Below are 21,201 nucleotides of genomic sequence, written 5' to 3' on the forward strand. Positions count from 1 at the left end.
TTTTCCCCCCATCATCCTCGCGGTTCAGATGCGGCTTTCTGAACCCCTCCCCTCAACCGAACGGCTGCCAACGCCCAAACTTGAACCGACCCTTGTTTTCCCCGGGGGGGGGGGGGGGGGGGGTCCCCCGAATCGTCAATCTGTCCCGCTTGACTCTGGGTGATGTATATCTAGAGTTTGGCCATGCCGCCACTCGCTTGTTGATCGCCCCCCTCGTCCGACCCTCCCTTTGGATCCTTTGGTTGCCGTCATCCCATCTTTCTTTTTTTTTTCTTCTTCTTTTTGTTTGTCTTTGTCTTTCAGTCCAAACGAGATAGCGGTCTCCCAATGACCCAACCAAGGGCATTTGGTCCCTTTTTTCCCCGCCTGCCGAATAGTTGAGCGCAAAAAAGAAACCCGACAATAAGACAATAACAAGAAAATGGACGCCAACATCAATGGGGCCCTGGCACAGGAGGACAAGGGCTTGGTGATTGTGGCGACTGCCTGGTCGACGACGGCGGTGGCGCTGCTGCTGATGGGGCTTCGGTTCTGGGCCAAGGTGGCACGGTCCGAGGGCGGGCTGTGGTGGGACGACTACATCCTGCTCGTGTCGTGGGTGTGCATGTACGCGACGGCGCTGGTCAACAGCATCATGGTCTCGCTGGGCAGCGGCAAGCACATATTCGCGGTGGGCCCGAGCCGGCTGGGCGACCTCACGCTGCTGGCCAACGTCGCGGGCACGACGTCCATCCTGGCGGCGCAGCTGAGCAAGACGTCGTTCGGCATGACGCTGCTGCGCATCGCCACGGACCGCCTGACCAGGGTGCTGGTCTGGTTCGCCATCGTCACCATCAACCTCGCCATGACCGCCAACCTGCTGAGCCAGTGGTTCCAGTGCAACCCGCCCGCCAAGGTCTGGATGCCCATGCTGCCCGGCGACTGCTGGAGGGCCGAGCAGTCCATCATGTCCATCGTCATGGCCGCCTACTCGGGTGCCATTGACATCATGCTGGTCTTGGTGCCGTGGAAGATTGTCTTGTCTTTGCAGATGAGGCTCCCCGAGAAGATAGGCATCGCCTCGGCCATGAGTTTGGGTGTGTTGTAAGTCAATGTTGCGGCCTATTTTTTCTTTTTGTCTCCTTTTTTGCGTTTGAGATAGCAGCGGGCTGACGACTAGTGACAGTGCTGGAGTGGCCGCCTGCGTCAAGGCAGCATACATACCCGGTTTGGCTGCTGGTGATTTTACCTGTAAGTGTTTGTGCTCTCTTACCCTCCCACTTGATAGCCCTTGTAGACAACACCAAGCTGACTTGGCATCTCTCTCTCAACAGTCGCCGCCTCCGAACTCCTCATCTATTCGTACCTCGAGATCGGGCTCAGCATCATAGCAGCATCCATCCCGGCCCTTCGCGTCCTGGTCCGCGACAAGATCAGGTCCACCCGCAAGGGATACTCGAACGGCACACAACCAACCCAGCAGAGCAGGTTGGACACGACGCAAGAGACGCAAAAGTATGTGCTCCAGGGAGGGCAGATACACAGGCGAGATTCGTTTTCTGTTTCATATGTATGAGTTTTTGGATTTTTGGATTTTTGGACGATATATATATACCCAAGAGGCTGCTCAACGGGCGGGTCTCGTGGCCTCGCTAGCGCTGATATTAATGTTATTTCTTCACGTGTTCCTCTCCCAATTCAACTAATTACCTTGACACCAGTGGCACTAGTCGTGGCTCCTTTTTTGTTTGCATGGATCAAAGGGCGCATTAAAGCGTCTTTTTCGTCCTGACTGAGCTGCCGTCGGGTTGTGCGTCCCCTGCAATCTTGCTGCCGTCTGCTAGGGTCTTTTCCGTGGCGCGGGTCCTCCACAAGACGGGGGCGTAGATGAGGTCGCTGAGCATGGATACGCCGAAGAAGAAGATGGAGGGTTCAGAAACGACATAGGGGTGCGCCTCGGGCCACCAGTACCAGGCCCAGCTGTAGTTGGCCCAAAGCCCCACGATGGAGCCGGTGAGCCTGGATGCCCTGGATTTTGAGACGATCAAATGTCAGTCGGCATCCATCCATGCATGGATTTCCATGCAGATCCCAACACCCGAAATTCACTCACCAGATCCACCAGTTGACACCCCCAGAATGCCCTCTAATCACAAGCTGCGCCAAACTGGCGGCGGACAAGTAAGCCTGACAAAAGGCGGCGGTCCAAAATCCCAGCTCGGTGGTGTCGGGGCCGACGACGCCGCGGTAGTACTTGCCCTCGCGCCTGCCGACGTCGTTGGCGATCCACCAGTTGGCAAAGCTCCACTGCAGCCAGAGGGCGACGGCCAGCATGGCGGCGAAGACGGCGCCGAGGTGGCGGGCGACCCGGGGGGACTGGCGGCCCCACTCGCGGTCGCCGAAGCGCACGACGCCGTAGACGAGCCCGACGTCGATGGCGCCCCAGACGGCAAAGACGGTGCGCTCCAGCCGCGACTCGGCCACCTGCAGCGCGTACACCAGCTCCCAGGCAAAGTTGAGCGCCAGCGCGAACATGGGCATGCCGTACGACTTGGACCGCCGCGACTCCACCAGGTACAGCGCGTACGCCGCCGTCCAGCACGACCCGCCCGCCTGGAGGAGCAGGTTGCAGACCGGGACGACGTGCTTGGGCACGTGCGGCGGTGCGATGTCGTTGGATCCCATTTTTTTTTTTTTTTTTTTATACGAATCGACTGTTTTTGTTTTGTCGGCTGTGAATTGAGGCTTTGGTTTGCTATGGTGAGCAGCAAACGTCGAAAAGAACGGAAAGCTCGGCAAAAGATTTGTTCTCTTCTGACGAAAAATTAAGGTTCGAGTGTCAACATAAGCACAGGGTTAGGGGTTAAGTTGAGTCTTGATTTGTATCTTTTCATGATACCTAGCAAAGCTGCATACATACATACCTGCCTGAGGTAGTTACCTTATCCAACCATCTACAGCAAAAAACAATTGTACCGTCAATCACCAACTACTAAAGTGTACAAGAAAATAAAATAAAATAACAAGTCATCCAAGAAAAACCAAACCCAAACCCAAACCCTCACAAGACTGCATTCTCAGTCTTCATGTTCCTTGTTCCCCGACATCGCATACTTCATCCCCTTGGTGACACTTCCCGTATAGTACTGCCACATATCCGCGGCCACATTAGACCCGTACCGCCACGGATCCCTATCACCCACCAACGGCAGACGACTCCTCGCCTCTTTGAGGTAGGTCGAACTGTTGGGGATGACGGGACGCTTGGGCATGCTCCTCCTCTCCTCGGGGGTCATGTAGGGGGTGGCGGAGGTGGCGCCGACCCTTCTCTGGTGCTTCATGACGGCCAGCACCGTCTTGATGCGAACGTCGGCGCCGGGGGTCCAGGAGCCGGCCACGTAGCCCTGGATGGAGCAGGCGTTGGGCACGCCGTCCAGCATGCAGCTGCGCCAGATGTAGCTCTCGTTGGTCGGCTTCACCTTGCCGTCCACCACGGGCGACTTGCCGTCCAGCATCTGCACGTACAGCCCCGTCGCCGTGATGATCATGTCCGCGTCCAGCCTCTCGGGCGTGTGCACGCCCTTGGGCCCCTGCTTGAGCACCAAGCCCCCCTCGTCGCAAGAGTCGATGGTCGCCGTCACCACCTGGCAGTTGGGCCGCTTCAGCGCCTGCCAAAAGTCCCCGTCCGGCGACATGCACAGCCTCTGCTCAAAGGGGTTGTAGCGCGGGTTGAAGTGCACGTCCACGGGGTAGTCCGACGGCAGGTTCTTTTTTGCTTCCATGTTGAGGTACCTGCGCCCCGCCTCGGGGAAGTTTAGCAGGAACCCCTGCGCAAAGATCACTTCCAGCAGGCAGCGGCGCCAAAAGTCAATCTTGCTCGCCAGGCGGATGCCCAAGATGCGCCGGAGGAGGTTTCTGATGCGGTCCCTCTTGGGCAGCGCCAGCACATAGGACGGACTGCGCTGCAGCATGGTGACTTGCGCAGCCTTGTCGACAATGTCGGGCATGATGGTGATTGCCGTTGCGCCCGACCCGACGATCACTACGCGCTTGCCCGTGCAGTCCGTCTCCTCGGGCCAAAACTGCGGGTGCACCACCTCGCCCTGGAACCTCTCGAGACCGGGGATGTCGACCTCGCGTGCCCTGGAATAATCGTAGTAGCCGCTGCACATAAAGACCCACCCAGTCTTGATCGTGACGTGACGCACATCATCATCATCATCATCGCCGCCTTGCCTCTGGTGGTGGACCTCTGCTTCCAGCGTCCACTTTTGCTCATCGCTCGACCAGGAGCTGGATTGGACGTCGTATCCGAACCGGATGTGCTTGTCGAGCCCTTGGGTCTTGGCGGCGTCTTCAATGTACTCGGTGATCAGGTGGGCCGGGGCAAAGTCGACCTCGTGGGGCCAGGGGTGCCACGAAAAGCCAAAGACGGACAGGGAGCTGTCGGAGCGGATGCCCGGGTATTTCCAAAAGGACCAGGTGCCTCCGATGACGTTGCGACGCTCCAGCACGGCAAACTTGAGGTCCGGGAAGGCTTCGCGCAGACGGTAGGCAGAGTTTATTCCCGATATGCCGGCGCCGATGATGACGACGTCGTAATCCTCGTGTGTCATGGTGCCATTGACACCGTTGGCCCTTGTGCCGTTGGTGCCGTTGGTGCCGTTGCTCCGGTGGACGCCATTGACCGCCCTGTCAGGATTGTGTGTGCCGTTCATGGTTGTGCACTAGCAAGCAGGTGGTAGAATGCTGGAGGCAGATTGGGCAATGGATTTTCGACTTGGCAAAACGATCCCAAGATTGAAGTAGTATGCAGAACAGTTGCAAGTCTATGTCTTCATGTACATTAAACAAGAGTTTGCAAAGTTGGGGCTGTTGGGGTTTTTAATCTGCGTCCTCTGGGCTTTTGGTCAAATGTACCTAGCTATTCATCTGCCGGTAGCTCAACAGAAAAAGCAGCCGAGCGGTCGTGGTAAAGGGCCTGTTAAGGTTGCCAAGGCACTTTAGCTACTCATTGAGATATGCAGGGTACCCAACTAGGTAGTCACCCAGTTGGGAGCTGGCAAGCTGTCTTGGGTACGTAGCGTTGCCGAGGATTGTAGTATCAGATGTCCATGGTGGCGTATTTTAGCTGAGACAGGGCTGACCTTGCTTTTCGGTTTGCCCGCCAACTAGGTAGGTACGTACCTTCCTAGATATGCTGTTGGGGTTAACATCTTGCATCAATAGCCTCGATCTGATAAAAAATCGCTGTTTGGCTGCTCAATTGCACGTCTTCACAAGATGACCAGCGTCTCGTCCTTCGACCGAGGTTCAGCAAGACAGGGAGGGTCCTTGTTTCTTTTTGCCTATCCGCTCGGGTAGTCCAAAGAGCCATCTCATAATGGTTACGCAGTCAAGGCAGTTTTTTTTTTTCAGTACCTGTCCCCGCGGACCCCGAGACGTTAAAACTTGAAGGTGCATGCCGTCCGGTGTACCTAAATGGTCGGACAAGTGGAGGTCTTGCGTATGCAGTGTCAAGAGTGCGCAACATGCACGAGACCCTGTCTCGAGATTCGATTCGCCTGTGCATTGGATCTGAAGGAAAATTAAGGTAAATCCAGTGTTGAAGTCAAGATTAGGTAGATCAAAATTTCAATTGGACGCAAAGCCATCGAATTCCTGCCACGTTCCTCCTACCTTGGGTATGTTGGTGTAGAAAACCCCATACATGGTATACGTGGACCTCGGCTGCCAATTGTGGCACACCTGCATGTATTCCCTGGCGATCATCCACTTACGAGCCCGATGAAGAAAAGAAAAGCTTTGTAGGATCGGACAGCATGCGGTCTTGGGGGTGTTGCATGTTTTCTTGCAGCTCCGAACTGAACAGGGCAGCAACAGCCTGGCTTCAGGGGATCTCGGAAAAGATTCCGCGACAAAAAGCAGCACTGAAGTGACGTAATCAGTACAGCAACCCCGCATTGCCGACACGTCCCGTGCTACGTAAAGTGTACGGTAGGTAAGTGCAGGTGGCTTGGTGGTAAATGGCACAACGCAAAATTAAAAACTAGGTAGGCAATTACGACTGGTCTCGTTAAGAAAAAAAAAAGTTTAAACTCATCATTACCGGTTAGTGTACATACATGCAGCCAAAACAATCCCCGCCCTACGCACCCTTGTTCAGCACCACCCTCAAGGCCATCGGCTCCACGCTCTCCACCCTACCCCGGCTGTCCAGGTTGAAGGCGAACTGGTCCAGCGGCACGTCGCCCACCACGACGCTGGTGGCTCCGACCCAGGTGCCGCAGTCGGTGGTGAACATGAGATCGGTCGCCTGGCCCGTCAGGTCCTCGAAGACGGCCTTGAACGCCACCTTGCGCCCACCGCCCTCGCGCGCCGTTTCCAGGCCGGTCGGGTACAGCCGGATGCTGGGGTTCGTGGGCGGGGCGCCGTTGGCCATGAACAGCGCGGCCCTCTGCATGTCGGTGCCGTTGCTGATCCAGCGGTAGACGCCGAGCCCCAGGCGGTCGGGCGAGGTGGATATCTCGAGCGACGAGTTGAGACCCCCCGCCGCGGCGTGGTAGCGGCCCGAGTACAGGGCGTCGGCCTGCTCGCGCGCCGTCTGCTCCAGCGCCGGGATGAGCACGCCGCCCATGGTGTCGGCCCAGCTGAAGGTCGGGTTGCCCACGAGCGAGTTGCCCGCCAGCATGATGCTGAAGCCCGCGTCAAAGTCGGGCAGCAGCGCCATCAGCGCCGCGTAGCTGCCGATCCGCCCGGCCTTGTTGTAGGCGTCGGTCACGCGCTTGTACCGCGGCGACCGCGAGAGGTCGATGCGTCGCACGCCCCAGGGGTAGCCCACCGCCGCGATCAGCTCCGACGTGAGCGATGCCGGCTTGAGCCAGCGCCCCGTCAGGGCTGGCGTCATGAGCGCCGACGACAGGATTCCGCGCCCCGCGCGAGAGAGGTCCGATGAGGACGCATACATGTTGCCTGTACTGTTGTGTGTTGACGAGTGTCAGCCGGGGTGCATAATTTGTTTGTGTGCGCCGCCAGCGGATGCCTGATTGGGGTTTGTTCACAACTCACGGAGCAGCTTCACCAATGCTGTACGACCACCCCGTCGCAGCAGCAGCGTTGTTGCCATTGGCTGGGATGATGCCAACCGAGTCGTCGGGCTTGAATAGGTACGTCCTGTTCAGCTTGAGCGGCGCCAGCACCGAGTCGTGGAGCATGTCGCCGTATGTTTTGCCTGTGATATGTTCCAGCGCATATGCAAGGATCTGGAAGGCCGTGTCCGAGTAGACGGTGGCCTTGTTGGGCCCATACTGCGGCGGGACTTTGCCCATGCCTTGAAAAAACTCTGGACACCGTGTAAAAGATTCGTTAGCAAACCCCAAGACATGTACCCAAAACACTGATCAGTTTCCCCCCCAGCGACAAGACATACGTTCGCGATCACACAGACGGGTCGGCCCGCAAGGTGGAATGTCGGCCGGTGGCAATGGTGGCAGGCCAAGGGCTGCGCGAGTGCTGGCGTCCAACGTCGTTCCCATCTCTCCTACTTGGGCGTCTGACATGGTTGCGGCCATCTAGTCAGTCATGGGCACTCCGAGTACGTCTGCATACATCATCTCATCTCTTTGGCAGTTTTCGCACTCACAATCACGTATGATGCCAGCAAGCTGGCTGGCCAACGCCCCCACGGTAATCTCTTCCCAGTTCGTCCTCATGATGGGGTCCCGCTTGACGGCCTCGGCCTCGTCCATGGCAATCTCGGCCAGCTCGGGCACAAACCTGGTGATGGGCGTGCTCCAGTCCTTGTCGCCCACCTCGACCAGCCACGTGTAAACGGTAAAGACCTTGGTCAGGCTGCCTATGCGGTAGACGGTGTCGCCGTCGACCTTTTTGACCCCCGCGTTGTTCTCCAAGCCCGCCAGCTCCCGTGCCGTGTGGTGGAACTCGAACGGCGCCCTGCCCCCCGGGTCGGATACGGACCACAGTTCGACCGAAAAGGACGTGTCGCCCCCGCCGGCACCCGCCGCCTGCGCCTCAAACGTCGCCGTCAGGTTGCGAAACGCCGCCTGCATGGTCGGCGACGAGGCCAGGTCGCGCGGCTTGGGGAATGCGGCCCCCTGGATCGGGCAGTTGAGCGGCGCCGGCGTCACCAGGGCGACGCCGCCCGCGAGGGTCAGGAGCAGCGCTGTCGTGAACATGATGGTCGCCGCGACTGTGAAGAGAGCGGCACAGATGGCGAGGAGGTTGGACAGCCGAGGGTCGCTGCGGTGGTGCTGCTGGTGGTGGCATGTCTGATACCTTTGAACCATGGCATAGCGGGCCCGCCCTCTCAGCCTTGCGATCGTATTTCAACCCTCTGCAAGGAAGGGGGAAAAAAAAAACGGAGATTGCATGCCGTGGCTTGGCCCCATCAAGGAGGGTTGTTTTTTTCTTCTCGTCATTGCTTTCGTCTCTTCATTGGCTATCTAGGCCTGGCGTAGCGAACCTTAATCTATGCTTTTTTTTCTCTCTCTCTTGTCCACAATCCTGGCAGCCTGGCGCGGTAAGCTCCGTTGAACCGTTTCGGATCACCCACAAGGTCTACTGTACTATTCACCGTGTGCCAAAGGCCGGACGAAGGCAACTATTCAACCGTTTACGGGTGAGACAAGAAGAGGGGGCGAATCCAGAGTCTGCCATTTATGGTACTGGTTCGGTGTTGAGCCGAATTAAATTTTTTTTTTTCGGGCTCGGCTGAATTTAAGCATGAGCAATCGATATATTCCATGCAGGGGCAACGGGGTATTGCCGCCACTTCAAGCCTCGAGACGCTTTGTTACTTTTTTCGGCACTTGTTTCCTTGTGTCGTGGCGCCTTGATTGATACCCACAAGTATACCTGTCAAGTGGTTGCTATTGGCAGCCCTCCAGCCCAGTCCGCAAGCCCCCGTTCGTATTGGCCATCTCCAGTCGCTGCCGTGGCTGTCTCTTCAGTAATATTTCGTACCGGTAGTTTGCAGATCAGTTTTTACCCCTGGTCCATTCCCCAGATCGTTGGATCAAGGAAATGATCTTATTGGTAGGTCTAGCTTTTTTATCTATCCGAGCTGATCCATTTTCATGGCTCAAAAGCCGTCATCGTTTTCTACCAGATGACTCCCCTTCGCAGCTTATATCTCGGATAGTCTGCGCCCGCGCCGCCCGATTCGCTTTTGGTCCGGTGCTCAAGGTCTCGGGTGCCTGCCGCCGCCCAGACTTAAGATTCGGGATCGCACAGCAGCTGATATGGCTTGGTGCGTGGAAACCGGCTGTTTGCTTAAACATGCGACCGGGGTCTGAACCTGATAAGGGTCATGTGTTAATTACCCCATCAGGCCAAGGGAACTGGTGGCCTGATACTGTTCTGAAAGGAGGCATCTTTGCAAGGATTATTATAATTATATCGTCGCGTTGCGCCTTTCCCACATCCTGAGGGGAACCATGCGGCGAATATGAAGCAATTGAAAAATTCTTATACACGTGAGCCCGGGAGCGCTGCCCTACATGCCACTACCAACCGACAACCCTGTCGTGGCACCGAGACCAAAGGCTCTCCTGTACCATGAATTCTGCGCTAAAGAAAAAAAAAAACGCACAATCCCAGGCATCGAATTGGTTCATCCTGTCTTTATAGTGAAGCAAGGTGAGACAAGAGAGCTAACACAAGACCGGCTACGGCAGCGATGTTAGTTGCGACCCCGTGGAGGCGGGAGACGCCCACTGGGTTGTGAATGGGCCCATGGCCCGGCATTACATAGAGTGTATTTTTTGTCAAGTCGTTGGAGGTCCAATCAGTTACTGTCCAACGGTAGCACAAGATCTTGGTGAATCATGGCATTTCTTCTCACTTGGAAGGCTTGACCACAAACCACAAAGATGATAGCTGGTAATGCAATGCTTTGGTGGTATCTCGCTGTGCCTAATCTACTGTCGTTCATTCAAATCCACTCGACTGCGGTCGCGATTGACAGGAACACAAATGAAAATTCAAGACAGCACAAACTTTGGTGGTTTAACAAATAGAGCTGAGTTGGGTTTTTATCAAGGTCATTCCTTGCGTTCTGGGGGCTCTCTTGGCTGTACGTTCTTTTCTGTGCCTTGGACAGGCTCCCACTTGTCGGCCGTCGGTTTCGACTGCACTTGTTGCGGGTTTTTGGCGTCCCATCTGTGCCCCACAGCCTTGAGGCTGATTTCAGAGCCCTGATCAATCACCTTTCTGGTAGCCGGATCGTACCAGTACGATACCTCCAGGTGAACGTACGCGCCAGGCGTGGTCACAACCACAGGGCCAACAAGCCTGATGGAACCCTGTGGGGGATATTCGTGCGTATTCTGAGGTCGCCATGCCGGGTATCTGCTCAGTTCTCGTAAGAACGCAGCCCGAGGCGCCTGCGATATTGTTTGCATCCTCTTCATCAGGGGTGCATGTGTCTGCGGGTTGGCCATGTAGTCAAGCCACAAGGGCATGAGAGGGTTTCCTTCCTCGTCTGTCCAGCCGGGGCGCGGTTGTTGTTGTTGGTCCTTATCCGTGTTCTTGGTCAAGGATTGCGAATTATCTTCGCCAGTAGGCGGACTGATCCCAGAGGGCGTTACAAGGGGCAAAGGAGAGGAGGAGGATGCCTTCCCAGCACCATCATATTTGGGTGCCCCTGGGCGCGTTGACTGTGGCACGACCGGCTTCGAAGTACCAAATGCCGGAGGCAAGCCTGTGGGTAAGGGTCCCAAGATACGAATTTGAGGCTGCTTGGGAGGGTCAGGACTCCAGACCGGGACGTTGCGTAGTGACCACTGCTGTGGTTGCGCCGGCTTCGCAGGCTCCGTCTCTACGCCCATGGCCTGCTTGACTTCGACGACTGTTGTGTCCCACAGACAAGACATGAAGGCCAAGGAAGCCATGAACAGCGCCTGTGGATGGAAAACCCGTTCAACTCTCTTCCAGTAGTTCCGTGTGACGAGGCGCCTGCGGAATAAGGGTCCCTCGTTGTCGTCTAATAAGACCATTCCCAGCTGGTAAGGCTCTGGGTTGGGGCCACCGGGCAATATTATGGTTAGGTGTGCGTTGACTGATAGAGGTGGTCCAAATCTCTTGACCCATGGCGTGCCAGGTGCCTTGTATGCATTGCTAACTTTGTCCATGATCTCCACTATTTTGAGGCAAAGCAGAAGCGCCGAATGTTAGTGACGTGGATTTTATGATAATAGTTAGACCAACATATTAGGAGAGCATACCATTAGCCGCTTGTCGCCGCGACTCGTCCTCCACAAAGCGCGTGTATCGCTCCCATACTGGCCCGTTCCGAGGGAAACCCTTGGGCTGGGTCAGGACTTCGAAGTGAGGAAGCGGCAGGAAGATTCCGGGGAAGTGAAGGTCTTCTTCATGTTTTTGAATACTTTCCATGTCTATTTCGGCGAGCTTTCTTTCGAAGAGGTAGAGCATGATATATGCGCAGGCAAATGTTGCGGTACATTTTCCTAGGTTCCGACTATACGGAGCGAGCGATTTTGTTAGCATAAAAGTCAGGATAACACGGAGCGAGACAACGCAGTGTATCCGGTGACCACTAACCTGAGCCATGGCTCCCGGATGTTGGTTTTGTGTAGATGTACGACATCGAACCGAGGGTTATTCCTGGCCCAGGGCCGGCGCCAGATGGCTCTAAACATGGCGACTATGACGACGGGAGGGCGATTATCGAGCGGGTGGCGCGCCGGAGCGGCGGCCGCGAGGAGGAAAACGACTCTGCGGAATTGGTAAGAGTACTCGATTTCCGTGTGGGATCGCTATCTGTATGACCAGCAATGCTCGAGGAAAAGTTCTGACCGTTGCAAAGCCGGGTCGCTTTTTCTGGATGTGGTAGCAGGATCCGGGTGGTGCTGGAGAAGCAGTTCGTTGTGGGGGATGCGTGCGCTGCGCAGAAACGCTGAAAACGACGGTCTAACCAGATTAATCGCATTAAATCGTTTCGAGTGGCAGGATGCTAGCCAGAGAAGTACTGGTTGGAATCCAAAGCCGTAACGCGATGCTCGATGTTGAAGAAGGCCTTGACTGGATTTCGGATTCGTACGGAACCTGCGATGATGGTCCGCCGCTGCTAAGTGGTGGAGTCAAATTCTATCGTAAATCGCCGCCCTGCATCGGTCGGCGGGCGGGCGCCGTTGAAATCGCGTCACGCTGAGGCCAGCGTAGCCGGCTGACGTAATCCACTCAACTGTCCTGCCTGGCTGCTTGCCTGAGCCGGGTTGCCTTGGTCTGTGCTCGTACACCATACGACGTCAAGACGGCGGCTCCAACGTCTGCGGAGGAGCTCTTAAGCACTGTATTGTACTGTACTGCATGGCCTTGCAGCTCCTCCGAATCATTTGTGCTTGCCATTGCTACATGTATTGTTATCAATCCCGAATCGCCGAAACACAGCCTTTGAACTTTTGAGGCTGATTACATTAATCTTCATCGCCTCCGACCTGTATCGACTTGACTCTGCGCAGCTCAAAGACAACCGCCCGTTGCGCACACGATGAAGTGGTGCACAAAAACATTCGCCTCGCTGTCGCTAGCAGGCCTGGCGTTGGCAAGCAGCGGCAACCGCTTCGAAACCGATGCTGAAGCCTTCATCCTCTCAGCCAACCACGATGCCAGCTCCGCTCGCCCGCGCCTCCCACCCCAGCTCGTCCGCCACATCCTCCTCCAGCGCGTGTCGACCGGCGATGACCACAGCAGCCTGTCGGCTGATCTGCCCGACGAGATTGAGACGGACCGCGCGCTCGCCTACCTGAACCAGTATGGCCGCGAGCCGAGGGCTTTGTTTTCCCGTAGCAAGGATGAGGACAGGAATCCGTCAATGGTCTTGATGCTGGAGGGTATCACAGAGGACAACGGCAAGGCACTGAGGCAGGGGCTCAAGGCCAGAAAGCAGGCTTTGGCCTTCACCGTGGCCGACATGCCGTCCGCCGACGCGACTGCGGAGCTTCTGCAAAGGGACTTTTCTGGTTTGCTGTCAAGCTGTGACGAACTTGCCGACTTGGCGACGCCGGAGAACGACAAGTGCTGGTCTGGTCGGGCGTTGGTGGCCAAGCACGATGTTGCCAAGGTGAGTCGCCCTATGACGACTAACTACCTCGATCAGGTCTTCATTTGAACGTTTTTTGCTAATGATATCTGTAGAACCCGGAATTCCTTTCCTCCCTGACCTCGAACTTGGACACCCTCCTGGCAGCCACCACCAAGAAGCACATGGACGTCATGATTCTCCTCGTGCCCGAGAGCAGCCGCACCGCGGGCGTCAAGGAGTGGACGAGCGCGACCAACACCCTGAACCGCCGCCAGGCCTCCGAGGCCGTCATAACCGACCCCCGCGCGAACGAGCACTCGGCCAAGGCTACTGGACACAAGAAGCAGCCCGTGTCCTCGTCGTCGTCGGCGTCCACCGCCGCGCTTCGCAAGATCCCCACCTGCTTCTCCTCGGCCTCGGCCTGCATGAACGCAACCGACAGCTGCTCCGGCCACGGCGCCTGCCACAACCGCTTCAGCGCCGACGACAACAAGCCCGAGACGTCTGCCGACAACAAGGCGCTGGTGTGCTTCCATTGCGTGTGCGCCCCCACCATCAACGACGACAAGGGCGTCCAGAGCCGCACCTTCTGGGCCGGCAACACGTGCGCCAAGCAGGACGTCAGCACACAGTTCTGGCTCATCGCCGGATCGACTGTTGCCCTGGTCGGACTGGTCAGCCTGTCGGTGGGCATGCTCTTCAGCGTCGGAGAGGAGAAGCTGCCTGGTGTCATTGGTGCTGGCGTGAGCAAGTCTAGCAAATAGATACTGTCCGTGGCAATTATCGTCTGTTTTTTGGGTATTTGTGGGACCGGAAGGAAACACGGAATTGAAAAAGGAGGGAGGAGGAGGCATTGACGAACCTCGAGAAAGGTTATCGTCGGTCGATTCATCGTGTCTAGTTTGGGGTAGCTTGTAACATACCACTTGTGCAAACAGCAGTGCACCGTCATTATCAGGCGTCCCGGTGGGTTTCTCAGTTTCAGTCAACGTGAGTTAAAGCATGGCAGTAGCCATAATCCAAGGGTTCTTTTGTTTTTGTTGCGTATTACAGTATCTCAAGTACAATATACGACAGTTCAAACTTGACCCGTCGCGCCGTCGTCCATGTCTATATCTATCCTATTGCTAGTCGGCGTACCGAAGCTCTCGAGCCCCCGCTCCGCCGGCGGTACTGGTCTCAGCGGTGAGTTGACTGCACTCCCTTGAATGATCTCTGCCGAGGACACTCCTGTTTTTGCCTGGTAGTCCTTGCCCGCTTTGTCAAGAATAGCTTGAACTTCTGCCTCCCTCGTGACAATCTCCTCCTTTTCCATTTCGAGTCGCGCAACCTGCGCCTTCTTGGCTGCTACGTCGCCCTGCATCCCCAGAAGCACAGATTGTATCTGCGCCAGACAGCCGGCCAGGTCGGGGAGTGGCTTCATTCGTGGTATCTCAAAGACTTCTCCTGCCGTGCCAACTCGCGTAGAGTGTTTTTGCTGCTGGTTCAACCCGTCCATTCCCGCCCTGGTCTGCGCCTCCTCGTAGGCAGCCCGCCGCTCGGCCTCCGAGTCGTCATCGTCATTCAGATCGCCGGCTAACCCGTCGGCGCCATCATCCTCAGCAAGGTTTATGAGCTCCGCCATCTCGGCTCTCCTCTTCTTGGCCGCCTCACGCTCAGCCCTACGGCCTAGAGACAGCCCACCGTCCTCGACGTACTCATCAAAGCCCTCCCCGAGATCCTCATCCTCCCTCACTAGCCTCGACTCCTTTTCCTTTTTCCTCCTGGATCCGAGGCTGATGTACTCAGCTTCCTCTTCGTCTGATCCCTCCAGCGGCATGAACTCCTGTTCGGCGGCCAGGCGGGCACGGCGTTCCTTCCGCTCCCGGATCTGCGTCTCGGTCAGAATGGACGGTGTGCTTTCTGGCTTGTGCCTGGTCACTTGGCCCGGCTCGCTGACTATAACGGCTCCATCCAGTTCCGCCATGTCGAGTTCCATCGCCTCGTCGTAGGCGAGCGGTCCGTCTCCATCGTGAATCCGCAGCGAAGAGATGTTTCGCGGTGTATTGGGCGTGCTGTTTGCCAGCTCGTCCAGGAACTCCTTGCTATAGCGCGGCCCATCGTCGTCACCACCAAGGGACGGCCTGCTGCCGCTTCCACCTATGGGGAGGCGACTTCGCAAAGCGCTATTCTCAAATGCTCTAGCTGATAGGCTGGTCTTTTTCGGGGTGCCAAATGCCGTGTCTAATGCTGCGTCCCCGTCATCTGCCTCGGCTGCATCGCCGCCAAAGGAGAGCCGACTGGAGAGGCGCTTTTTCTTGGTCTTTGTCGAGCCGGCACGGCTGAGGGCGGGGCGAACGACCACCGGCCCGTCGTCGTCGTCGGCGGCCGCACTTGTAGGTTTTGGCTTGGAGTCTGGCGGGGGTGGTGGTGCGATGTTGCTATCGTCGCCTTCTGGGGCCTCGTGAACGTTGATGCTCCTCCTGAGGGCAGATTGCTTGAATGGGCGCTTGCCGAACTTGAGTGGTGCTGTGGATGTATTTGCTAAAAGCGAGCTCAAGGCATGTCGTCAGCGTGCTGAACATGATGATAAAATGCCGCTGATCAGCACAATGGCCCAGAAAAAAAGCTAAGCATAAGAGTGTCCTGGAGAGGGGCCCAATTACTAACCTTCCTTCACTGGTTCGCTTGTTGAACTTTCGACCGTTTTGGGCGCATCGTCATCGTCGTCATCGCCGCCGAACGTGCGCACGGCACGGGGTTTTCGTTTTGAGCTGAAAAGATTTGACATGAGGATTTGTGTTCCAAACAAGCAGCGAGGTCGTCTCAGTTGATTTTTTCGTTGAATTACGGGCAGTTATGGCAAACTTCAGGGCTGTTCCGCTGTTGGAGGTTGATTCCATGCGACAGTGATTGACAGGGATTCAACGCGAAGGTTGAACTCCAGTCGCGTCACTGCGGAGCTTCCCTGCGAATTTCTTTATCTTTGGCTTATCGTTGCGTCACGTGCTACAAGCAGTCCCCCCGCGCCCGCTGCTGGTCGGTCAGTTCGTAGCGCAGGAGCTTCCATTTCGCGATGGATGCAGGGTGAACGGCCTCTTGCTGCAAAAGTACCAACAACAACCGCGACCGTGTCTCAGCCCCTACAACTATTTGGGCTGTCGATTGCAGACAAATTGAAACCACCCTAAACCCTTCTGCAAACCGCACGAATACACTTCCGCCGATTACACAATGGGTCCTCCTCAACCCGAGCTGAAGAAGGTGCGCGCCTCCGAGTTTGAAGCTTTCCCAGAAGGCTAGCAGATCCCTCCACAGCGGCACTAGTATACTGACCGGCATATTACCCACACGCAGTACCTGGACAAGAAGGTCTTTGTCCAGCTCAACGGCTCGCGCAAGGTCGTCGGTGTCGTGCGCGGCTACGACGTGTTCCTGAACATTGTGCTCGAGGATGCCTTTGAGGAGAAGGACGGCGGAGAGAAGGTCAAAATCGGCACTGTGGTCAGTATTATTAATCTCAGACTCTGTTCACTCCTCTGGTCTTGTTTACATCCATGTACTGACTGCTGTTTGACTGTGTGCAGGTCATTCGTGGAAACTCGGTCGTCATGTTGGAAGCAATGGAGCGGATAGGCGGCGACGACAGGCATGGCGGTGGCGGTGGTGGCCGATAAAAGAAAACGGACCAGTCATTGTGAGGAAGGACTAAACTTGATCTACGCCAGGGTCCAACAAGGCCAAAATGAGAAAGCACCGGAAGGGGATCGAGCGCAGAGCAACGCGCATGTGGTCCAGATGCTCTTGAACCAGGGAGCTGATATGGCCAGCTATGTTGATTATGGTGTCTATAATTAGCCGGCCAGTTCTCATCCCAACCGCAACCTAGAGACGGTCGGGTCGTGACACACCTAGGGACCAAGGGGCCTTGTTTGGTATGCGGGACTCGCTATGTGGCGTGGCGTGGCTTGTGCGGCCTCATTTATGCTTCTCCAACTAAGAAGCCAACGGGCAGAGAAAAAGAAACGATACCCATGAGACAACGTCAGATTTCAACCGAAGCCTTGTGGCGTGCAGCTTTCCTCCCAACCCTACATCCAACAGTTTGCATCAAAGCCTTGTACACCCTTGCCCCCGAACCGCTTCACCCACCCCTTGATGCCTCCTTCCAACAGCATCCCCTGGATCTCAGTGTCGCCCTTTTCGTCGACGTAGTCCTGGAACCAGTTTGCACACTTCCATCCCCTGCCTCCGTCTGAGCAGGATCCTAAGTAGGCGATCGCCGTGTTAGAAAGACCACTAGGTTGCCCAGCAGTTATGGCAGAGTAATGTAAACAGTATTGAATCTCACCGCAGTAAAACACGACCCTCTTGACCCCAGCCCTCCTGCAAAGATCATAGATGGCCCCGCGTGTCGCATACAGGCTCTGCGCCGGCAGGTTGACTGAGCCTGCCACGGTGCCGCCCGTCCAGTCGTCGCGACGCACGTCGACGAGCAGCACGTCGCTAGCCCCTGAGGCAGTGCCTGTATTTTCCTCCAGCAGCTTCAGTACCTCGTCTGCCGGGAGGGTTGGGCAGCGTGCCCTGGGTGCCGGAAGCGCCGCCCACCATGGCTCGGCCTTTGTTGGCTGTTGTGGTTCTGCCATTGCTTGTGGGGTGATGCTTGGTTTAGAAAAATAGGGCGTGGCAGGCGACTATGCTAAGATTCGTGGTTCAAGATGCTGTTGCTCACAGGATGAACGTAAAAGTATGGACGAGACAGACGCGAGCAGTCAGACTATAAGAACATGCTATTTCGGGTTTGGGTCTGATTCAGGGCGGGGTCCCGCAGGTATGTTGGATACTACTTCCCCTCATCCTTCTTGTCACGCCATAATACCCGCGGATGTGACGCATGCCGCATAACACACATCTTACATATATCCGTCACGCACCTTGTATATATAGTAACGATGCATGCTCGATCGATATATCATTGTCAGCACAAAATGCCAGTGATCCGAGAGGGTAAAATGAGAATAGCTTAACAAATCGACAATGAGACAAGCAGGCCATGAGTTTACAAACCGCAATATATTATGTCTCATCAAATCACGCTCAGAGTTATTCCAGTCCTGCTAGCAGAAGACTTGCTCGCAGACTGATAACCGGTGAGACCGCTGGGCTAACATCGGCCTGCATTTGCAAAATGCCCTCTCAATGGTACTATGAGCGACCTTCTGGCCTTTCGACGTCGCCCCCGGCTTGAACAGACCTGTCAACATCCACATGACGACCGCTACCTGCAGTCGTCTATGTCTCCGATGATTGATCAAACTCCGACCTCAGTTGTGCCATTTCCTATACTCCCGTCCTCACCGGCTTTGCTCTGTTTGCCACTGGGAGTATCTTTACCTGCACCTTCCGTGTGATTTGTATGGCTTCCGTCATTCTTGATGGCCTCAGCTCCCTCTGTCGCTCCGGGGGCGGCCTTAGAATCAGATGGGCTACCCAATCCGCCCGCAGCACCACTAGTTGCAGTTTTCGCCAGCGCCTCAACCGTTGCATTCCCCACCGGCTCTTCGCTATCGGTGCTCACAGCAGCCCGAGTCTTTGCCGTCAGGGTTGCCAGAGCACCCAGCTGTGCGAGCGCCTTAGACTTGCGCTTGCGTGCTTTAGTTTCACGTGCTCGCAGTGCCTTCTCACGGGCTTCTTCCAATTTCAACATCTCGTCTTTGATAAAGTCCTGGATGCCATCCCGTGCTGCGAGCGGGTCTGAGCGATGTGAAAGCAGGAATCCCTGGATAAGAGCCGGGGTCACCGCATCGTCGGGTATGTGCGAAGCAAATTCCGCGGCAACCTTCTCGAGTTCAACTGTGTTTACCTTCTCATCAAGGCTTGTTGGTGGTCCAGGACTGATGATTGCAGGAGTGGTCTGTCCGGACAGTTCTGACATTTCCATTTCCGCAGCGGGTCCAAGGTCAGCGAATTGTGAATCATCAGACTCAGCATACATGCGGAGGAACATTAGCCTCGCTGACTCTTGGTTGATGTTACCAAGGAATATTTTTCGATCGATGCGCCCGGGGCGGACAAGCGCCGGGTCGAGCTTGTCGGCCAAATTGGACGTCATAAAGACGATGCGGCCCTCCTGGCTGGCAACACCGTCGAGAACGTTTAGCAAGCCCGAGAGAGTGCTTCTGCCCCTCCCAGAGCCGTTTTCCTCGTCCTCGTCGTCTTCATCATCGTCCTTGTCGTCAAGGCCAGTCATTCGCGCCGCGAGCTCATTCCGTCGGGGTATCCCTACGGCATCAATGTCCTCAAGAAGAATGATGCATCTTGGCGGCAGCTCGTCAAACATGGACTCTAGCTCGCCGTCGTTGGCGAGGCTAGGCACATGTAGGAGGTACAGCTCTAGCTTGAACATGCTTGCGAGCGCCAGGCTGAGCGAAGTCTTGCCGGTGCCGGGTGGGCCGTGCAGTAGGTAGCCGCGGCGGTAGGGGATGCCTCGCTGATGGTAAAAGTCCCGCGTGTGCGGATCGAGATAGTTGATGATGTCGGCGATCAGATCCTTCTTTACTTGTTCGTCAAAATGCACCGTCTGAATTGGTCGCGTCGGGCGCAGGATCGTCGAATCCCAATGTGCCCCATTATAGCTCTTCTTGCAGGTACGGACGGTCACGTAGCGTGCACGCTGCGCCTCGCCCCAGTCCCGGCAGTCATTGAGGAACTGCTTGATGGGGGCTACGGAACGGCCAAAACACATGACGACAAGGGGCTCTTCACCAGTTGGCGCGTCGAAGAACTCTTCTGGACTATCGCGGCTGAAAGCGCCGCCACGGTGGTTGTGGGTTCTAACGCAGCGAACTATGAACAGGCGTTTGCGATGCCAGAACCACGTGGTGCCAAAGGTGGGCATATACTCAACGGGCCGGCGCGTCTCGTTGGCGCAGTCGTCGCGAATTGTCTTTGGGCGCTGGTAGTAGTAGCGCTCATCGTCCACCATCTCGCTGCGGGCGGCCAGGACGCGGGTGCCTTGACGCATAAGGACTGTGGATGAGATCCAGCTGAGGACCTCGCGATTGAGACGATCGCTGGCGGCGACGGCAACGGAGGCGGTGCAGAATCGAGTCAAAGTCCAGTATAGCTTGAGGCCGATGTGGTTCAGGAAGTGGAAGCCGCTCGACATGGCACCGATTAGCGAGAGCAACCCTATTATGGCGCTAATGTCGATCTGAAGCCATCTTCGAAGAAAAGACGGTATGAAGCTGAGCCCCGGCGCAGTCCGATTAAGTATGTCCTGAATGGTTGTACCGCCGGTAGCAGCCTGAAGGCCAATGAGGGTTGCGACGGCGTCACTCATGGCGGAGACAGCGGCTGGCTGACTTGCCTGGTCAAGAACAGAAGGTACGCCAATGAGGCAGCGGATGATATTGAGAGAATAGCGTGAAGACCAGAAATATCAAGAAGAGCTGCTGGACGATTTTCTGATGAATATATCATGTATAATCAAATGTCTCGAATGCGATCTCAACCAAAATCCGGGCAAGTCCTGTCTGGCAAAGTTGCTACCGGTTGAAAGAATTTGAGGTCAGTCCTAGGTGACGAGTTGATTGACAGGCAGCTGCGGTGGCTGAGCGCTGTTGTGCAGGGAATGGCGATCCCATATAAAACTACCTACCCAGCTGAGTGAGGTAGGTAGAGTACCTTGGTCAAATCGGGGCTGCCTGGTCCGTCTTTCGGAAAAGAGGAGCTTCCTATAGGTGAGAAGTGGTAACGCTGCCTAGAACTAGTGGTGTAATCGCAGGTGACGTGGTCCAGTTTATTATCGGAATATTTGACCGGTCGGAATTGAAATTGATCGAAATGGGAGTCTGTCCCCGTATATAGTATTGCAAAGAGGCTTGTATTGCAACCCAAAGTAGGCACAACGGTCCCTGCGGCTCTTCAACGGGTGAGCAAACAGACAGGGCTTGACTGGATAGCTAAATGTGATCGATACCAGTCTGATACATTACCGGTAGGTCAAATACTTGGACACCAAAGAGAATACAAACGACAATTACCGGGGAGCTGAATCACTTGACAGCTGTGAGTGGACGGGAAGGATGCGTCTCCAGTAAGCAACAACAGCCCCGATCAATGTTGGCGGTCAGGCTGGCTGGTACCTGCCCCGCCTGGCGGCAGCATCAATCATGATG

At 56.0% G+C, this 21,201-nt stretch overlaps 10 protein-coding genes across 10 annotated transcripts; 3 read left to right on the plus strand and 7 right to left on the minus strand.

Annotated features, from left to right (window-relative positions):
- Window positions 1–421: 421 nt before the first annotated feature.
- MGG_10747 (uncharacterized protein) lies at window positions 422–1,555 on the plus strand (the record flags this gene model as incomplete). The annotated part of the gene is made up of 3 exons (XM_003713236.1): window positions 422–1,083; window positions 1,166–1,230; window positions 1,314–1,555. The coding sequence occupies 3 exons, from the start codon at window positions 422–424 to the stop codon at window positions 1,553–1,555; spliced, it is 969 nt and encodes a 322-aa protein (XP_003713284.1).
- Window positions 1,074–2,785, minus strand: MGG_10746 (uncharacterized protein). Its single transcript, XM_003713237.1, has 2 exons — window positions 2,093–2,785; window positions 1,074–2,007 (listed from the first exon to the last, which is right to left on the minus strand). Exons 1-2 carry the CDS (start codon window positions 2,662–2,664, stop codon window positions 1,749–1,751), a joined length of 831 nt encoding a protein of 276 aa, XP_003713285.1. The 5' UTR covers window positions 2,665–2,785; the 3' UTR covers window positions 1,074–1,748.
- Window positions 2,786–2,838: 53 nt separating this feature from the next.
- Window positions 2,839–5,425, minus strand: MGG_10745 (monooxygenase). Its single transcript, XM_003713238.1, has one exon. It carries the CDS (start codon window positions 4,695–4,697, stop codon window positions 3,057–3,059), a length of 1,641 nt encoding a protein of 546 aa, XP_003713286.1. The 5' UTR covers window positions 4,698–5,425; the 3' UTR covers window positions 2,839–3,056.
- Window positions 5,426–6,127: 702 nt separating this feature from the next.
- MGG_10744 (beta-lactamase) lies at window positions 6,128–8,502 on the minus strand (the record flags this gene model as incomplete). The annotated part of the gene is made up of 4 exons (XM_003713239.1): window positions 7,622–8,502; window positions 7,409–7,531; window positions 7,048–7,321; window positions 6,128–6,956 (listed from the first exon to the last, which is right to left on the minus strand). Exons 1-4 carry the CDS (start codon window positions 8,283–8,285, stop codon window positions 6,128–6,130), a joined length of 1,890 nt encoding a protein of 629 aa, XP_003713287.1. The 5' UTR covers window positions 8,286–8,502.
- Window positions 8,503–9,171: 669 nt separating this feature from the next.
- Window positions 9,172–12,117, minus strand: MGG_10743 (uncharacterized protein). Its single transcript, XM_003713240.1, has 3 exons — window positions 11,560–12,117; window positions 11,223–11,476; window positions 9,172–11,137 (listed from the first exon to the last, which is right to left on the minus strand). Exons 1-3 carry the CDS (start codon window positions 11,655–11,657, stop codon window positions 10,041–10,043), a joined length of 1,449 nt encoding a protein of 482 aa, XP_003713288.1. The 5' UTR covers window positions 11,658–12,117; the 3' UTR covers window positions 9,172–10,040.
- Window positions 12,118–12,318: 201 nt separating this feature from the next.
- MGG_10742 (uncharacterized protein) lies at window positions 12,319–14,130 on the plus strand. Its single transcript, XM_003713241.1, has 2 exons — window positions 12,319–13,081; window positions 13,156–14,130. The coding sequence occupies exons 1-2, from the start codon at window positions 12,509–12,511 to the stop codon at window positions 13,804–13,806; spliced, it is 1,224 nt and encodes a 407-aa protein (XP_003713289.1). The 5' UTR covers window positions 12,319–12,508; the 3' UTR covers window positions 13,807–14,130.
- Window positions 14,003–15,963, minus strand: MGG_10741 (uncharacterized protein). The gene is made up of 2 exons (XM_003713242.1): window positions 15,692–15,963; window positions 14,003–15,565 (listed from the first exon to the last, which is right to left on the minus strand). Exons 1-2 carry the CDS (start codon window positions 15,810–15,812, stop codon window positions 14,121–14,123), a joined length of 1,566 nt encoding a protein of 521 aa, XP_003713290.1. The 5' UTR covers window positions 15,813–15,963; the 3' UTR covers window positions 14,003–14,120.
- A 131-nt stretch (window positions 15,964–16,094) lies between these two features.
- MGG_10740 (sm snRNP core protein Smg1) lies at window positions 16,095–17,439 on the plus strand. The gene is made up of 3 exons (XM_003713243.1): window positions 16,095–16,285; window positions 16,379–16,525; window positions 16,609–17,439. The coding sequence occupies exons 1-3, from the start codon at window positions 16,256–16,258 to the stop codon at window positions 16,696–16,698; spliced, it is 267 nt and encodes an 88-aa protein (XP_003713291.1). The 5' UTR covers window positions 16,095–16,255; the 3' UTR covers window positions 16,699–17,439.
- MGG_15495 (uncharacterized protein) lies at window positions 16,794–17,827 on the minus strand. The gene is made up of 2 exons (XM_003713244.1): window positions 17,373–17,827; window positions 16,794–17,288 (listed from the first exon to the last, which is right to left on the minus strand). Exons 1-2 carry the CDS (start codon window positions 17,665–17,667, stop codon window positions 17,113–17,115), a joined length of 471 nt encoding a protein of 156 aa, XP_003713292.1. The 5' UTR covers window positions 17,668–17,827; the 3' UTR covers window positions 16,794–17,112.
- MGG_15496 (uncharacterized protein) lies at window positions 17,791–21,109 on the minus strand. Its single transcript, XM_003713245.1, has one exon. It carries the CDS (start codon window positions 20,361–20,363, stop codon window positions 18,333–18,335), a length of 2,031 nt encoding a protein of 676 aa, XP_003713293.1. The 5' UTR covers window positions 20,364–21,109; the 3' UTR covers window positions 17,791–18,332.
- Window positions 21,110–21,201: the final 92 nt, after the last annotated feature.

The sequence above is a fragment of the Pyricularia oryzae genome, chromosome 2 (assembly GCF_000002495.2).
Source record: "Pyricularia oryzae 70-15 chromosome 2, whole genome shotgun sequence".
In the NCBI taxonomy this organism is placed as follows: Eukaryota; Fungi; Ascomycota; class Sordariomycetes; order Magnaporthales; family Pyriculariaceae; genus Pyricularia; species Pyricularia oryzae.

What these genes read in the sequence shown, in the direction of transcription:
- MGG_10746 (XM_003713237.1), bottom strand. Translation starts at nt 2,664, where the DNA reads ATGGGATCCAACGACATCGCACCGCCGCACGTGCCCAAGCACGTCGTC. An exon ending in GGTGTCAACTGGTGGATCTG is followed by an intron (nt 2,008 to 2,092) that starts GTGAGTGAATTT and finishes CTCAAAATCCAG; the next exon opens with GGCATCCAGGCTCACCGGCT.
- MGG_10745 (XM_003713238.1), bottom strand. Translation starts at nt 4,697, where the DNA reads ATGAACGGCACACACAATCCTGACAGGGCGGTCAATGGCGTCCACCGG.
- MGG_10743 (XM_003713240.1), bottom strand. Translation starts at nt 11,657, where the DNA reads ATGTTTAGAGCCATCTGGCGCCGGCCCTGGGCCAGGAATAACCCTCGG. An exon ending in ATCCGGGAGCCATGGCTCAG is followed by an intron (nt 11,477 to 11,559) that starts GTTAGTGGTCAC and finishes CGCTCCGTATAG; the next exon opens with TCGGAACCTAGGAAAATGTA. An exon ending in GCGGCGACAAGCGGCTAATG is followed by an intron (nt 11,138 to 11,222) that starts GTATGCTCTCCT and finishes GCCTCAAAATAG; the next exon opens with TGGAGATCATGGACAAAGTT.
- MGG_10742 (XM_003713241.1), top strand. Translation starts at nt 12,509, where the DNA reads ATGAAGTGGTGCACAAAAACATTCGCCTCGCTGTCGCTAGCAGGCCTG. An exon ending in CCAAGCACGATGTTGCCAAG is followed by an intron (nt 13,082 to 13,155) that starts GTGAGTCGCCCT and finishes TGATATCTGTAG; the next exon opens with AACCCGGAATTCCTTTCCTC.
- MGG_10741 (XM_003713242.1), bottom strand. Translation starts at nt 15,812, where the DNA reads ATGTCAAATCTTTTCAGCTCAAAACGAAAACCCCGTGCCGTGCGCACG. An exon ending in AAGCGAACCAGTGAAGGAAG is followed by an intron (nt 15,566 to 15,691) that starts GTTAGTAATTGG and finishes GCTCGCTTTTAG; the next exon opens with CAAATACATCCACAGCACCA.
- MGG_10740 (XM_003713243.1), top strand. Translation starts at nt 16,256, where the DNA reads ATGGGTCCTCCTCAACCCGAGCTGAAGAAG. An exon ending in CTCAACCCGAGCTGAAGAAG is followed by an intron (nt 16,286 to 16,378) that starts GTGCGCGCCTCC and finishes ACCCACACGCAG; the next exon opens with TACCTGGACAAGAAGGTCTT. An exon ending in AGGTCAAAATCGGCACTGTG is followed by an intron (nt 16,526 to 16,608) that starts GTCAGTATTATT and finishes GACTGTGTGCAG; the next exon opens with GTCATTCGTGGAAACTCGGT.
- MGG_15495 (XM_003713244.1), bottom strand. Translation starts at nt 17,667, where the DNA reads ATGGCAGAACCACAACAGCCAACAAAGGCCGAGCCATGGTGGGCGGCG. An exon ending in GAGGGTCGTGTTTTACTGCG is followed by an intron (nt 17,289 to 17,372) that starts GTGAGATTCAAT and finishes TCGCCTACTTAG; the next exon opens with GATCCTGCTCAGACGGAGGC.
- MGG_15496 (XM_003713245.1), bottom strand. Translation starts at nt 20,363, where the DNA reads ATGAGTGACGCCGTCGCAACCCTCATTGGCCTTCAGGCTGCTACCGGC.